The following is a 13,490-nucleotide window of genomic DNA, read 5'->3' as shown; positions in this document are numbered from 1 at the left end:
GGGGAGGGAGGCGGCCCCGCTGTCCTCCCCGCTGTCCTCCCCGCTGTCCTCCCCGCTCCCCTCGTGTCCCCCTGCCTCCCTTCCCCGGGAGCACCGGGCGGGTTCCCCGGGCTGGCCCCGCTCCGAGAGCGCTGCTACCTGTGCCTTGTCCGTCCCTCTGCCCCCAGGACGGTCCCGCTGTGAAGAGAGAGAGAGGATGGCCGTGACCCTGGAGCAGGCCCGGCGGGTGGGCTGTACCTGCCTGACAGCACTCCTCAGGTTCGCCTTCATGGTCGCCAACAACCTGGTCGCTATTCCGTCCTACGTCTTGTACTTGATCATCCTGCAGCCGCTCCGGATGCTGGATAGTCAGAGCTTCTGGTATATCGAAGGAGTGTTGTTTAAGTGGCTTTTAGCTATGGTGGCTTCCTGGGGCTGGTGGGCAGGATATACAGGTAAGAACGTCTTGTTAATTTGAAGCGTGTAACGATGTAAACAAGTGTTAAAACACAGATGTTGTTTAAGGTTGGGGACATGTATGGGAATATGTCAACATAGTGGATACGTGGGATGTTTTTCTTTCAGTTTTCTTACATAGATGCTTTCTGTTTCTGGATTGAGATGCTGAATGTGTGGAAATGTTCTTTTAAATCATCGGGTCTAACTTATTATACCTTAAGTGACAGTTTCCAATCAGTATTTTGCCCTGGTATAATCAGAAATACAGTTTTTCCTAAAGATCACGACCACTTTGTGTTACATGAAAAACATGTATCTGCTCAAGAGAGAGCTGGTTTGTACTGTGCATGTAGCTGATACAGCCAGACTTTTCTTCATGAAGTCCACGCGTCTCTCCACTTCAGTCATCTCCACTTAAACCCTGTCGGGACACAAGGCTAGGAATTTTGACAAGAAGCTGATGTCAGAAGAGTAGGTCTTCTGTTTCTTTCAACAGCAACTGTCTTTACTGCTGCTTCAGAATGAAGGGAAACAGAGGGAACCTCTTTCATATAAGCAGCGATACAGAGTGTTTCTCAACTGTATGACTCTTCGTTTAGTGCAGCAGAGCTAATTACAGAATGAGTAGGGTTTTCTCCCTCTGCATGTTTGCTTTGCAGTTATTCTTGAACTTATTTTTGCTTGCTAGTGTGTGTAGGCTAATCCAGGTGATGGACTGAACTGAAATCTTAAGAAAGGCTCTAGGCTTGTCTTTGAGTGCACTGATTTTCATCCTGGCTACTGCACTTTGTGCAAGAAAGCAGCTATCAATTCTTTGTATGTGCCTAGACCTTGGAAAGAGGAGGAAATTAATCTGCTGAGTGCAAAATATGAACAGTCCTCCTAAAATTCTTTCCCTCTCTTCTGCCCAGGCTGTATCCACAGGTCTTATCCATGTAAACAAGGAAAAAAATGAATGGCAGCACACATCTCTGGAGTCTGGTCAGACTCCTGATTAGTCAGAAAGTCAGTGTTGGCCCAGATGGAATGCTCTTTTTGTTAGGCTACAAGAGCTGAAGCATCTGTGATAATGTGCCTTTTGGTACCTGTCGTGTGCCTTTCCAAGATGCACAAAGTTTCTGTGGATACTCTAGGTGAGCTCCAGTCCTTCCTTCAGGAGATGGTGGCAGCAGCAAGCTAGATTCTGGTCTGTTGGGCTAGAACTGTTGCAACGTTGCACTGCTTCGAAATTGCCTTGCCTGGTACAGCTCAAGCTTTTCCAGATACGCTGTTTTAAAAATCTTTTGATGTGTTTATATTTGCTCATTAAAAGAAGTCCACATAGTACTTGCAGTGGCAGGTATATTTTTGAAAGTCTGGTTTCAGCTTTAAAGAGCAGAGGTCTTCCCGAAGTAAGGAATGACTTTCAAGGTGTCATGTGCGTTCTTAATTGGAAATGGGGAAGTTTATGGACATAATGGTGATGTTAAAGTCATACAGCATATGACCCTGGGGATTTGCTGTGTATATTGAACGTGCTAGTTAAAATTCAAACCATTGTCCCATCACGATATGGTTGTGAATTTCTGAAAGCAGTTTCCTTGGGATAGTTTTACTGCTGACTGCAGAACTGTGTGGTTTCTTTTGCCTATTGCTTGGAAAGTGATCTCAGCATGATCTGCATATCCTAAAGTCTTCCCAAAGCATCTGTTGATTGGTGTTGCTGATGTACCTTGACAATTTGAAATCCTTTGTTTTACAGTCTTGAAATGTCTTAGTATGTTTGTTTGAAGTGTCATTTACAAACAGCTACACAGAAGTGTTTTCTGGGATGGTGTATGGGTAAGGAGGCCCTTTTTGCTTTTCACTATAAAGCATGGCTTTTGTTTTGGGAAGGATTTTAAAGGAATGCTTGTACAAAGTCTCAGTTTAAATGTATTTTATTTGATATGAAGGCATTAACATGTTTTATACTGAAAGCTGTGAAATAGCAAGAATAACATATTTCTTTGTCCATTCTTTCTTTACCCACCTCAGTGCTCAGCACCACATGCAGAACAAATCTGGAAAGTGTTATCTTTCTGGCTTCAACATACGTAGACAGAATAATTTGTGTCTGTTTCCAGAGTGACAGATTTATAAAAGACTGTCGCTAGGCCCCCTCTTTTTATAGGGTACAATTTAACTAAGGACCAAAAAACTACTTTGTTAGAGTTGGTGAAGAATAGTGGTGCATCTGGAAGAGACACTGCTCCAGAGTTATTCTGATTTCAATTCCAGAAACTAAGTCAAATATAGGCTTCACGATGTTCCATCTTTGCAAAAGTAAATACAAGATAGTGAGTATATATGGATTCATTGATAAAATTTAGAGTTTTTCTTCTGAGTAGTAGAGCTGTTGGTGAGTTGGGGTTTTTTTTTGTCTTCTTGATTGAGACAGTAACCAGCTAAGTTTACTTATCTTTTAATTAGAGGTAATGTTCTGCTTCTGTTGTGTTGAAGGTATGTTTCAATTTTTTAATTTATTTACTTTTTCCCCTTCCTTTCTTGAGTCATCTGTTGGGTGAGAAGTGACAGAAGCCATTTGTAATTAGGGACTTAAACTCAGTCTGCAAAGTAGATTCAGAAGGGACTTTTTTCCTCCCTGTAAGTCTATATGTAGTGTGTAGGAAGGAGCTCAACACCACACGAAAATATGGTGAGTGTTAGGTTTTCCTTCTGGGCTTTGCTGCTGCAGCATAATTGTTATGTTTTGTTGGAAGAGCTGAGGAAAATTCAGGTCTGCCCTTCTACTTCCCACCCCCGCATAAACCTGTGTTTTCGTGCTAGTGTCCTAGAGAATTTGTCACAGAAATTACATGATCTGTGTCTATATCAGCAGCTCTAATCTGTGCTTTTTGCTAAATGTAGGTCTTTCTGTTTGCAGATGCACTTGATATTATGTAAAGAGATAGTGTATAACTAGACAAGCAAAATAAAGGAAAGAATGGGAAGAAAAATTTAAAGGTCACTCTCCTTTCCCTAATCTTTTTCTTCTTCAGATGCAAGTATGAGAGAGAACTTGGGTATAATTGGTTGTCTTTGATTTTTAAAGGGCAGCGTATGATAAATATCTGTGTTGTTCTCTTGAGCTCTGTAGTGTTTCTTATGAAAAGGACAACTGAGTGTCTTTTTATGGAGAACTTTCAGATAGTCTAGCAATGTTACTCTACTTTGATATGCTTTCAGCACTTTATAAGTCTTCTAAGCCTTTTTCTTTTTTAAAAGGCTTTTTATGTAAATGTATTGCTGTCATTGCTGGAGCTGTTCAGTTTGGGACACTCAGAATCTGCATATTTAGTATGATTTGAAAGGTCACACCTTTGAATGACACTTCTAAATATTTCCCTGCATTAATTGGAAGATGCATTCTAAAAAAAGCAAACTTGAGAGTGCTTGATCCTTTGTTGGCAAGTACCTTTCTTTCCCTGTATTATAATTTGTCATTTAATATACAAGTAAACCAGAAGCCACTAGACAGTGCAGTAGATAGAATGGGAGGGAGATGGAGCGTATCTGTGGTGGTGAGTTTCTGATGACCTCCAGCTCACCTACAAAACTAGTTTTAAAGCAACCATCTTTTAGATTTGAACTTCTTTGGGCAAGTAATTATTGCAGACTGAAGTTTAATATCCCTGTATCTAATGAAATTACTAAAAATAGGGCTTCTAGAGAAAAGCTTGGCTTCAATGTGCTTAGGCAAACTGTTTTGTTGTGTTCTTCTGCTGTCTAAATGCAGAAGTTAGCATTAGCCTGTGATAGTGTTGTTGCAATCAGAAGTCTCTATGACAGCAAACTAATTGGTTAACAGTACCGTCCTGATACTTAGGATGCTAATCTTGTGCTTCACTCTGCTCCATGCAGCTCGATCCCATTGTAGGGGGTGGTGGGATGGGAAGGAGCTGGTAGAGGACGAGTGTACTCTGTCTGCAGCAACCATCTGTGCTCACCTGCCTGACAGAGCACCGGGAGAGAGAAGTGTTGCACATGGTCAGCAGCGTTGTGCGCGTCTTGGGAGGGGGTTTCTTTGAGAGTTGTGGTTGGAGTATTTCATGCTCCAGCAGTGAAGAGGACAACTCAACAAAACTTTCTGTTTCAGCCTCTTGCCAAGACACACAGCAGTGCAAAAATGTTGGGACAGGCTGGTGGGCTGATGAAAGGAAGAGTAATACACCTCTGTTACCACACACAAAAAATTCTTGGTGGTGTGAGCGTGCTTACTGGTATAAGGATGCAGTGCTTAAAGAAAGTGAACTGATTCTATGTTATTGCCTATTACTGTTTGGTGTCAGCTGGGAAGGTGACATTTAAATAGTGTCTGTAAGAATATTCTGATTTTGTCAGGTGAGGAGAATTTCCCTGTCTTCGTTCTTTGTTATTCAGCCAAGTAAATCTGAGATTTGGATTTCGAGATGTGTTCCCCCCTGCCCTCGCCCCCAGTGATTTAAAATTTATTACATTATTTGTATGTATGATTAAATAGTGGCCACTCAATCATTTTTTCAGCAGTCATGCTTTTTTTTTTTTTTTTACCTAACTCAGAATCTTCTTTGTTTCTTTTTAATCAGTCAGTATCCTCGATTCCTCCAGTCTTCAAAGACTGTGAATATTTTTGTCTTCCAGAACTGTAAAAGATACAGGTGGAGTTGCTGTGACAACACTGCTTTGGTGCAGGCAGCGAGTGCTGCCTGCGCTGCGTCTCATGACAAGTCAGTCCCTCTCCTTGGGCAGGAAGTGCAACAGAAGCCGGAGAACAGCAGATGGGATAGTGTAAATGTTTTGCCCCGAATAAGGCAGGAGGTGTTATTTCAGGAGACTATTCAGCTAACCCTGCCGTTATTTTCTACCCTCCCCTGTTCCCACAGCATGATTTTTATTTTGCGGTGATTTGCTTTGGGACTGGTCACTACTCTGAGGACTGGGAAGGGAAGGGGTATGGGGGGAACAAATCATGTTTTTTGAGGTCATGCAGTGTGTTAAATAGAGAAATAAAATTGTTCTTGTTTTGTGTTCTCTTTGATGTGACTCAGGAGATGTTTATAGCAACATACCACACAGACTCTTTTGGCTTATTCTGTGGCTGTGTGTTGAGTTTCTAGGTGATCCCTGGCTGAGATGTGGCTTTCTCTGATGTGTATGATTTATGTGTAGGTTCTGCTGAGATCGAGCAAGGATCTTTGAATTTATGTTGCTGTTTGTAATAGGAAGGTTTTGTGTAATTTGTGAGCTGTCTTGATAAGAAAAGGTCAGAGTTGAATGAGTTGGGGACATTGGGGCTGTTTCTACTGTGGCCTCAGAGCAAAGGCTCATTGTGCCTTTGTGCAAGAGGAGGTAAGGCAGTACTGTGAACTTACTGTCAGCTTCTTTGTGCAAGTGATGTGTCTGCAAAGAGTGCAGATACAGTGACACTTGTCCTATTTTAGCAATATGTAAAACCACACCAGGAAATTCCTATACCTCCTTTTTGGACAGGCTTTACTAGATGATCTTCCTTGTAGATCATCTAGTGTCACCAGTGTGTCAAAAGCAGTAAAGCTTATATTTTATGTTCCAGTTGTATTACTTAACTATAAAGGATCTTTCCAAAGATTAGTTATGGAGATGCTCTCTGAATTTTATTTTTTAGAAAGCTACTGCCTTCTGCCACAAGACTTAAGAGTTAAAGCACACACTGGTCGTTTGCTAGTGATGTTTTTGTTGTTTGTTGCTATCTATGTCCCTTTTATTTATTTATTATTTTTTTTTTAATGCATTAGTCTCTACTCCTGTTTCACCTAATCTGAATGATACAAAAACTATTGCAAGCATACCAAATTTCTCACGTGCCTAAGGGTAGTAAAGGTGGAATTACTGAGAAATACCTATACAAAAAGCTGTGATTGTTTACTTTTAAGTCCAGGAATAGCTTATGTGCTAACAGCCGAAGGAAGACAAAGTTTTGAGAATTCTGGGTTCTATTCCTGCTTATGGCTGAGTTTGCTGGTTTTAGGATGTGTTTTCATTCCTTCTCATTCTTCTGGATCTATGTGTTTAGCGTATCCGTTCATGATTGTCATCGTACTTCTCCCTTTGTTGCTGGTTCAGTGCCTGAGAGGATATGACTAATAATACCTGAGAGATGTGTCTCTGTACCTTTTATTGTTATTCTTTTGATGGTAGGCTTTTAGGAACCGTATGAAATAGTTACAGGAAAGCTTTTGTCCAGCTCTGATTCAGAGAAGAAAAATCTCAGGGAGTTAAATTCTTTGTCTACAAATTCTTTGCAAAGTGTATGAAAGAGGAGTATTTTTCCACTTCAACAGTGTGATCATGTCTGTATGGGAACATGTCAGAGATTATACCTTTATGTCAGAAAAGCAATTTCTCATTATCATTTAATGTAACTGTTACAGAAATTTTAGAGCTTTTCAAGAAAAGTGGAGAGAAAATGGATGTTTAGTGTGGATGAAACCTGTTTTCTCATTTTGTTCTGGGAAATTACTTTTCTGGAATTAAACTCAAATAGATGAACCAAATGTTTTGCTTTCCCTTTCTCTGTTGGGTGTGTGTGAAGGACAGAGAAGTCTTGCCAAGGGTTAGTTTGGCAAGGTTTTGTCCATTTAAAATAGGATTTAAAAAATATAAGAGTTGTGCAACCTTAATTAGACAGGGTAGTTAGTAAAATCCTTTATGGAATATAAACTTTGTGGCGTAACTTTCCAGCCAAAATACAGCTCCAAGATATGTAATCTGCTTGCATTTATTACAGTGGAATATAAACTGTTTTAAGATGACATGTCAGATGCGGGATTGCGTAGGCACGTAATTGCACTGCTGTTGCAGTCACCGCAGTTGAGATAGTAGTCCAGCCATTTGTATATGCAGTCACTGAAATAAATAAGGCTAATATGTTTGCATTCCTAAAAATGTTCCTGTGACACTAGTGAGGGATTCTGCATATGAGCTTATATATCTTTTTTTTTCCTCTCCCCACCCAAAACATTTCAAGCAGGGAATGCAACTGAAAAACACCAGTCCCAGCCTTTCAGACTCATCCTGTCACTGCTGCTTCAATTTTATTGGCCAAATATTTTAAGATTGCGTGGTGATCTGGATCACAGCCCTGGTCCACACTAGAACTATTTTTTGCTGGGTAACTTACAAGACACAGTCTCTAAAGCAGTTTGTTTTGAGGGTGTGGTGAAAGAATAAGGTGGGTGCAAATAGCAAAGGGTAAGAGGAAGGAACTGCATCTTCTGGTGACAAGTACCAGCTTTAGTGTATTTGCTAAACTGCTTATGGCCCCAATTCAAGAGAGCAGTCTTGTGCAGGATAGAGCTCTAGTACGTGAATGTCAATGAAATTGATTTTCTCACCTTTTCTTACTGTTTTGTTAGTTGGTTAATGTTGTTTAGACTAGAAAAGTGCCTCCTTGCAAAGTTTTTTTTAGAGAAGACAAAGCATAGAGTGAGAACAAAGGGCTATCGTAAAATGAAAACTGGTTGATAAAGGACTAAGAAGACCAGTGTTCAGTTTGATGGAAGCATAGCAGTGGGGTTCCTCTGAAGTTTTGTATGCATCCTATTTGAGTTTGTCAGCTACAGGGACAATTGTAAAGAACTTCAGAAGTACTTAAGCTGTATGAATAACCAACAAAATGCAGAAGTTGTTCAGAGTTGAACAGTCCAAAGAAATAAAAAGTTAAGAAAAGTAGCAGTTCAGGAGAAAGATAAGTATCATGGTAGAGGGCTTAGGGAAAGGTTTGTCTCACAGCACAAGTATACATTCAGTTAAAAAATAGGTAAAGAATAGATGATGGAGAACAGTATTTAAAATATCAATGGTTCAACCTCACACTTTGCTGTTTTTGTTATTTTAAAGGATTTGAAGAGTTAAGAAGAGGCTGTAAGAGGGTCAACAGCTTCAGTAGTGCAAGCTGAAATCAGAACAATTTCATTCACAGCTGAACTTACTTTGAAACTGAACGGGACAACTTGCTGATTATGTTTCCTGGGCAGAATAGAGTAGAAGAGGTGCAATCTCTCTGCCTCTGTGTAGAGAAGATGGGGACTTTTGGTGTCATTGCAAGGCAGAAAATTAAGCTCTTTAAGATTTAATAAGACAGCAGTGTCTGGGGTTTTTATTTGTTAGATTTTTTCTGAAATACTTTCATTATGTCTTTTCACAAATACTGGCTTTGCAGGATAGCGTCAATGGTGTTACTTTCTTTTGAGTCATACAATATAGTCTGAAAACTTCTTGTTTAAATGTTACAGTTCTAAAAGGTAACAAATTGTCCCTATTCAAGGAGCCTAATAGTTTAAACTAGCTTAGAGATTTACCTCAGTTCTGTAATTTAAGTAAAGGGGAAGAGGAAAGATTAATAGCTTTATTGCTGCATTTCACTTATGTGGAACTAAAAATAGAAATGGTGTTCTAAGAGCAAGGGCCAGTACTGCTGCTGTTTGGGAGGACTTGGGTTCTGGAAAGTGGGTTAACTAGGACAATGACATGAGGGCTTGTGGATGTGGTTTTTTGTGGCAGAAAGGATTTTGTTAGAGGTTTTTTAACCTAGTTTCATTTGTTTTCTAGCATTCCAGTGTTACCAGAATGTGCAGTTTCTGTGAAAGTCTCTAGTGTCTGTGCTTGCTTGCCAGAACTGGGGGGGAAAAAAGCCCATATAAGAATATGTGGCTTGGGTTATTTTAAGCATCAGTTAGGTTTGAGTGTGATATTTACGGTGGGCCATTTAACACTATTTTAATGTAATTTAGTGACTTGGATGTTTTATTATCTATGTAGATAAATGTGTCTGTTTTAAGCACAGCTCTCAATGGGACTAAGTATTTTAACAGCCATTCTTTCTCTCACCCTTCCCACACTTCTGATTTCCCTCCTTGCAAATCTATCTGCTATTGACCAGATGGTTCAGATTTCAGACATAATGATGTTAGGAGTTTTGTGAAAATTGGCAGTTGAGTGGAGGTGAGAGAGAGATCCAAGCTGGTGCCTCAGCTGAGGGCTACTCGGGCATCTTTGGCCATTGCATGTCTTGTTTTACATGTGCTGCACATCCAGCCAGTGCACCGATGATTTTGGGCTTGCGACAGTGCTGGCATATCTTGTCCAACCTGTTGAGAAGCAGCTTAGACAACAAGTTTTTGGGAAACGAGGCTTTGTTACTTCTGCTGCTTCTGGAGCAATATATTATCTGACAGTGCCAGACGGTGTATGAGGCAGCATCCTTTCCTTTAGATGTTGTTTAGTCCACCTTGCTTTTCATAGCCTTTTAGATCCAAAAGGCTTATGCAGATAACTATTTAGTCTTAATATGAGGGAAAAGAATAAGGTGGTAAAATAACTTCAAGTTTTGTCTATAAAACTTCTTCTCTGTATATAAAACAGTAGTTGGCACAGCCTCCTAAAAGGAGGGCGGGAAGAGCATCAACCTCACCAAAACTGTTAAGAAAGAGCAGTGAAGCTCATGTTACTGTAGGCAGGGCATAGCCAGAGAAGAAGTCAGTTATGGATGTGACCCATGGACATGCAGAAACATAAGGCTCGAGGCATATTTGGACCTGGGGGAGAGCAGTGTGTGGGTGGTAGGCAGCATGAGTCTGTCAAGAAGGACTTTCTACCGCCATGTAGCATGTGTGAAGGCATTATGTTAGAAATGTGGTCTCTTGAGTTTTGTACCTGAACCTGTTCTATATTGATATGCATAAATATATATAGGTGGCCTGGCCTGGTAAGAGGATTATTTGTTTTGTAATAGTAACAGATGCCAGAGACCTAAACTTTTTTAAAATTGGGAACAGTAAACTTTCTGCTGCTGCTTTTTGAGGTACATTAGCTAGAATAATCTAATGCAAGAAGTTGTTTTTTTCCTGCTAATTACTTAATTTGTGACAGTCTGAGTGTACCATTAAAGGCATCACTTCTGATTTTATGATAAAGGCCTTCTGCTTACTGTCAACTTGAAATGTGGCCACACACTTAATTCTTAAGAGTTGCCGAACTGGTATAGGATAACCTGGGGTAAATTTAAGTATGGTTAGATGTTTTGTTGGCTTGAATCACTTGCTACATCATACCAGCAAAAGTACTAGCTTAAGTTCCTGGCTAGAATTATTGTCATACAGCTTTGAGCACGGTTTTCAAACTTACTGTGACCTCTTGTTTTAATAATGGGATTTGCATAAACAGGAAAATGAAACTGAATATAGGAATTTGCTGTTATGTTAATCTGCATCATAGCTTCTTATTGTTTTAAAAGTAAATTATTTTGATTAAATTTGTGGTAACTGAAGATAACTTTCCTCCAGCCTTCATCAAAGCCACTATTTGGAAAAAAAGTACTAAATGAACATAGCATGTACAAAGTCAAAAGGAAGATGTTTTTACACTTCTTTTTCATGCTGTAACTTCTTTGTTGTAAAGACTGTTTTGTAGTGCAGGTGAAAAGTTTAATAAAGTCCTTGAAACCTAATCATGCAAACATTTAAAGCTTCTTTTAAAAGGTTTTACCCTTCTGCATCCTTGCAGCTGTATCCAGTTATTTTTTGATGCTTTGCCTGCCTTTCATTATTAAGATCCCCCTCTACACTGCAACCTGAAGGTGCCCAATGACTTGGTTCTGTTTCGTGGTGTATGGCAACGCTAACCCACTGGAACTGAAGGATGATACGGAGGTGTATGGGGAGAGGAGAGAATTATGGTGCAGCTGTTTGCTTAGTAGCCAGTTTTGTTGCTTGTGAATATTGACTTTTACATTATGCTAATACTGCAATCTCAAAATTCTGAGTCTGTTTCTGTTCTTAAAATCATTCATGTGTTTATTAGCTCTGTTTTTTCTGTCCAGAGTTGACTGTGTTGAAGAGATTTAAATGATCAGTGTCCTTTGCATTGAGAGAAGCTCGTCAGTAATGGGTTTTCCAAATACATCAAGTACCACTTTTATGTCATGATTTTTTATACTGTATCAGGAGTTGGGCTGAAAAACATCAATTATATAATAAGACAGGGTCAACAGAATGTTGTAGTAACTTGGGCAAGACCTGAGGACTATGAAGAGGTAACTGTGACATGACTGAACTGTAGCTGAGCAGAAGATCATGACCAGAACTGGAATATAGGAGTGTTCTTAAGACATTCAGAATCTTGATTTCTGGTAATAGTATTATTGGTTTTCTTTGCGTGAACGTTCAGTCAGTAAATGAAGCCACGCAGTTTACTTCCATTATTGATTATGAAGATCTGGTAATTTTTTAAATTAATATGACTTATTTAAAGGATACATACGAAGTCATGTTCTTTTGAGCCCAGCTGGATATGAACACTGGGAAAATAATTTCCTTGCTCAGCAGTGTAATTATGGGGCTTTTAAAACCAAGCACTGATTTGGTTCTTTCCTGTAGTCACTTTGGCAGCTGTTTTTGATATGTACCCTTTTGGCTGTAACCCTGATGTGTGCCCAGTCCGGGTGGTACACTCCTAGAGCCAAGTAGCTGAACTCTCAGGGGCTGATCCAGCCTTTTCACTATGCTATTTCATTAGGCTTGTTATGTGATGAGACATGAATGCAACCTCTCGCTTGGAGTTTTAGGCAAGTTCCACATTTTGTTTAAAGAGAAACCAGTGTTTCCTTACTTCCTGCTCTGTTACAGATTTCTGGTTCCTGTATTTGATAAACCTCAAGGCACTTCAGAGAATTTAATGTGTACCAGAAAACCCTTGATTAGCTGCCTCTCTAGCTGTGATACAAGTGCACTGGAATGATGTCCTTTGTCAGATTCCTGTGAGAAATTGCTCTCCCTCATTGTACAACTTGATTTGCTGCATTCTGCATGTCTTTCACCTGAAAGAGCCTTTTTTAAAGCACTCTGAAATGTTTATGATTCCAAGATGTACAGTAACTTCAAACTTGCAGTTAAAAATGGAAGTGAGACTTGCAACTGATGTCTTTTAATTGCTATCTAGCCTCCCAGTCCCTCCTGCAGTAACTGGTGGATTCTTCCACTATCCCCAAAGAGACTTGGCAGTCCATAGCCTTGCAGATGTGTTGCTGAATGTCATGTTAATTCTGCAGATGTGTTTTTTGGGAAAAATATCTGAAAAAGCTTCTAGGTGCTCTGGTTTCAGGAAGCTTGCAATCTATGAATCTTAAAAGGAGAGGAAATAGCCATCTCTTCCTGAGCAGGTTCATTGCTATATGCCACCAGTTCCTTGCTCTTTAAAGCTGTATTTTCAACTGACCTGAATTGGAAATCAATACCAAGTAGGAGCAGAATCTTCCATATGGCTAAAACTGTGGCTTTCCAAATACCTAATTTAAAAATAATAAAAAAAAAAGTTAGGCTGCAGCTTTTGTGGAAATTCGTTGTATTAGAGTTTGCTCCCTCTTAAGCAGCAGTGAAAAATTTGTGCAGTCTTTATCAGTAGTTCATTTTGGGCAGTTATCACAGAATATTTGTAACAGATTTCCTCAAGTCCTAGTATTGCTGTTCAGAAGCAGTAAGTACTTGAATCTGTCCACTTGGAACACATAAGCAAAAAATCTACTATTTATTTATGATAATAGATGGTTGTTAACATTGTATTTTTAATAGCAATCAGACTCTTCCCACGTCTTTTTCTTCTTGAAACAGATTTATGGGCTTACTGAGGCCTTTATTGTGTCTTCTGGGTGCATTTATTTCCAGTGGAGTCTTTGTCCAGTTCCCAGATTTTTCTGGATTACACAGTGCAGACTTTATTTCTGTTGTATGGAGAAAGTTTGATTCCTAGTAGAAAGTCCTGTGGTGTTGCAGTGCACAGCTCTGTGTAAACAACTGAACAGGTGAATGGAAACTGGGAGTGCTATGGTCCTGCAGGATGGCTTGTCGATCATTAGTTTGTGTTAACCAGCTTGCACCAGACCAACTAGTTCACATCTTTGGTTTCTTCTGTTTCTGTTTTGATCAAGATCCTCAGAGCTAACAGCTGAGCCTGCAAAGCAGGTTTCAGCCATTCTTGGGGCTTTGAAAGAGGTTGTCCTCTCTCTGGAGGAAGCAGAA

General features: G+C 39.8%; 1 protein-coding gene across 1 annotated transcript in view; it reads left to right on the top strand.

Moving 5' to 3' along the window:
* The first annotated feature begins 68 nt into the window (after positions 1-68).
* The window catches only part of LPGAT1 (lysophosphatidylglycerol acyltransferase 1), a 60,080-nt gene continuing 46,658 nt past the window's right edge, over positions 69-13,490 (top strand). Inside the window, exon 1 of the mRNA XM_009994716.1 lies at positions 69-434. Coding sequence (XP_009993018.1) covers positions 197-434 — 238 coding nt within the window. The 5' untranslated portion in view covers positions 69-196. The remainder of the gene's footprint in view (positions 435-13,490) is intronic.

Source organism: Chaetura pelagica, unplaced genomic scaffold, assembly GCF_000747805.2.
Source record: "Chaetura pelagica isolate M959 unplaced genomic scaffold, ChaPel_1.0 scaffold2, whole genome shotgun sequence".
In the NCBI taxonomy this organism is placed as follows: Eukaryota; Metazoa; Chordata; class Aves; order Apodiformes; family Apodidae; genus Chaetura; species Chaetura pelagica.
Note: the sequence above shows the minus strand (reverse complement) of the source record. Positions and strands in the feature narration are given on the sequence as shown.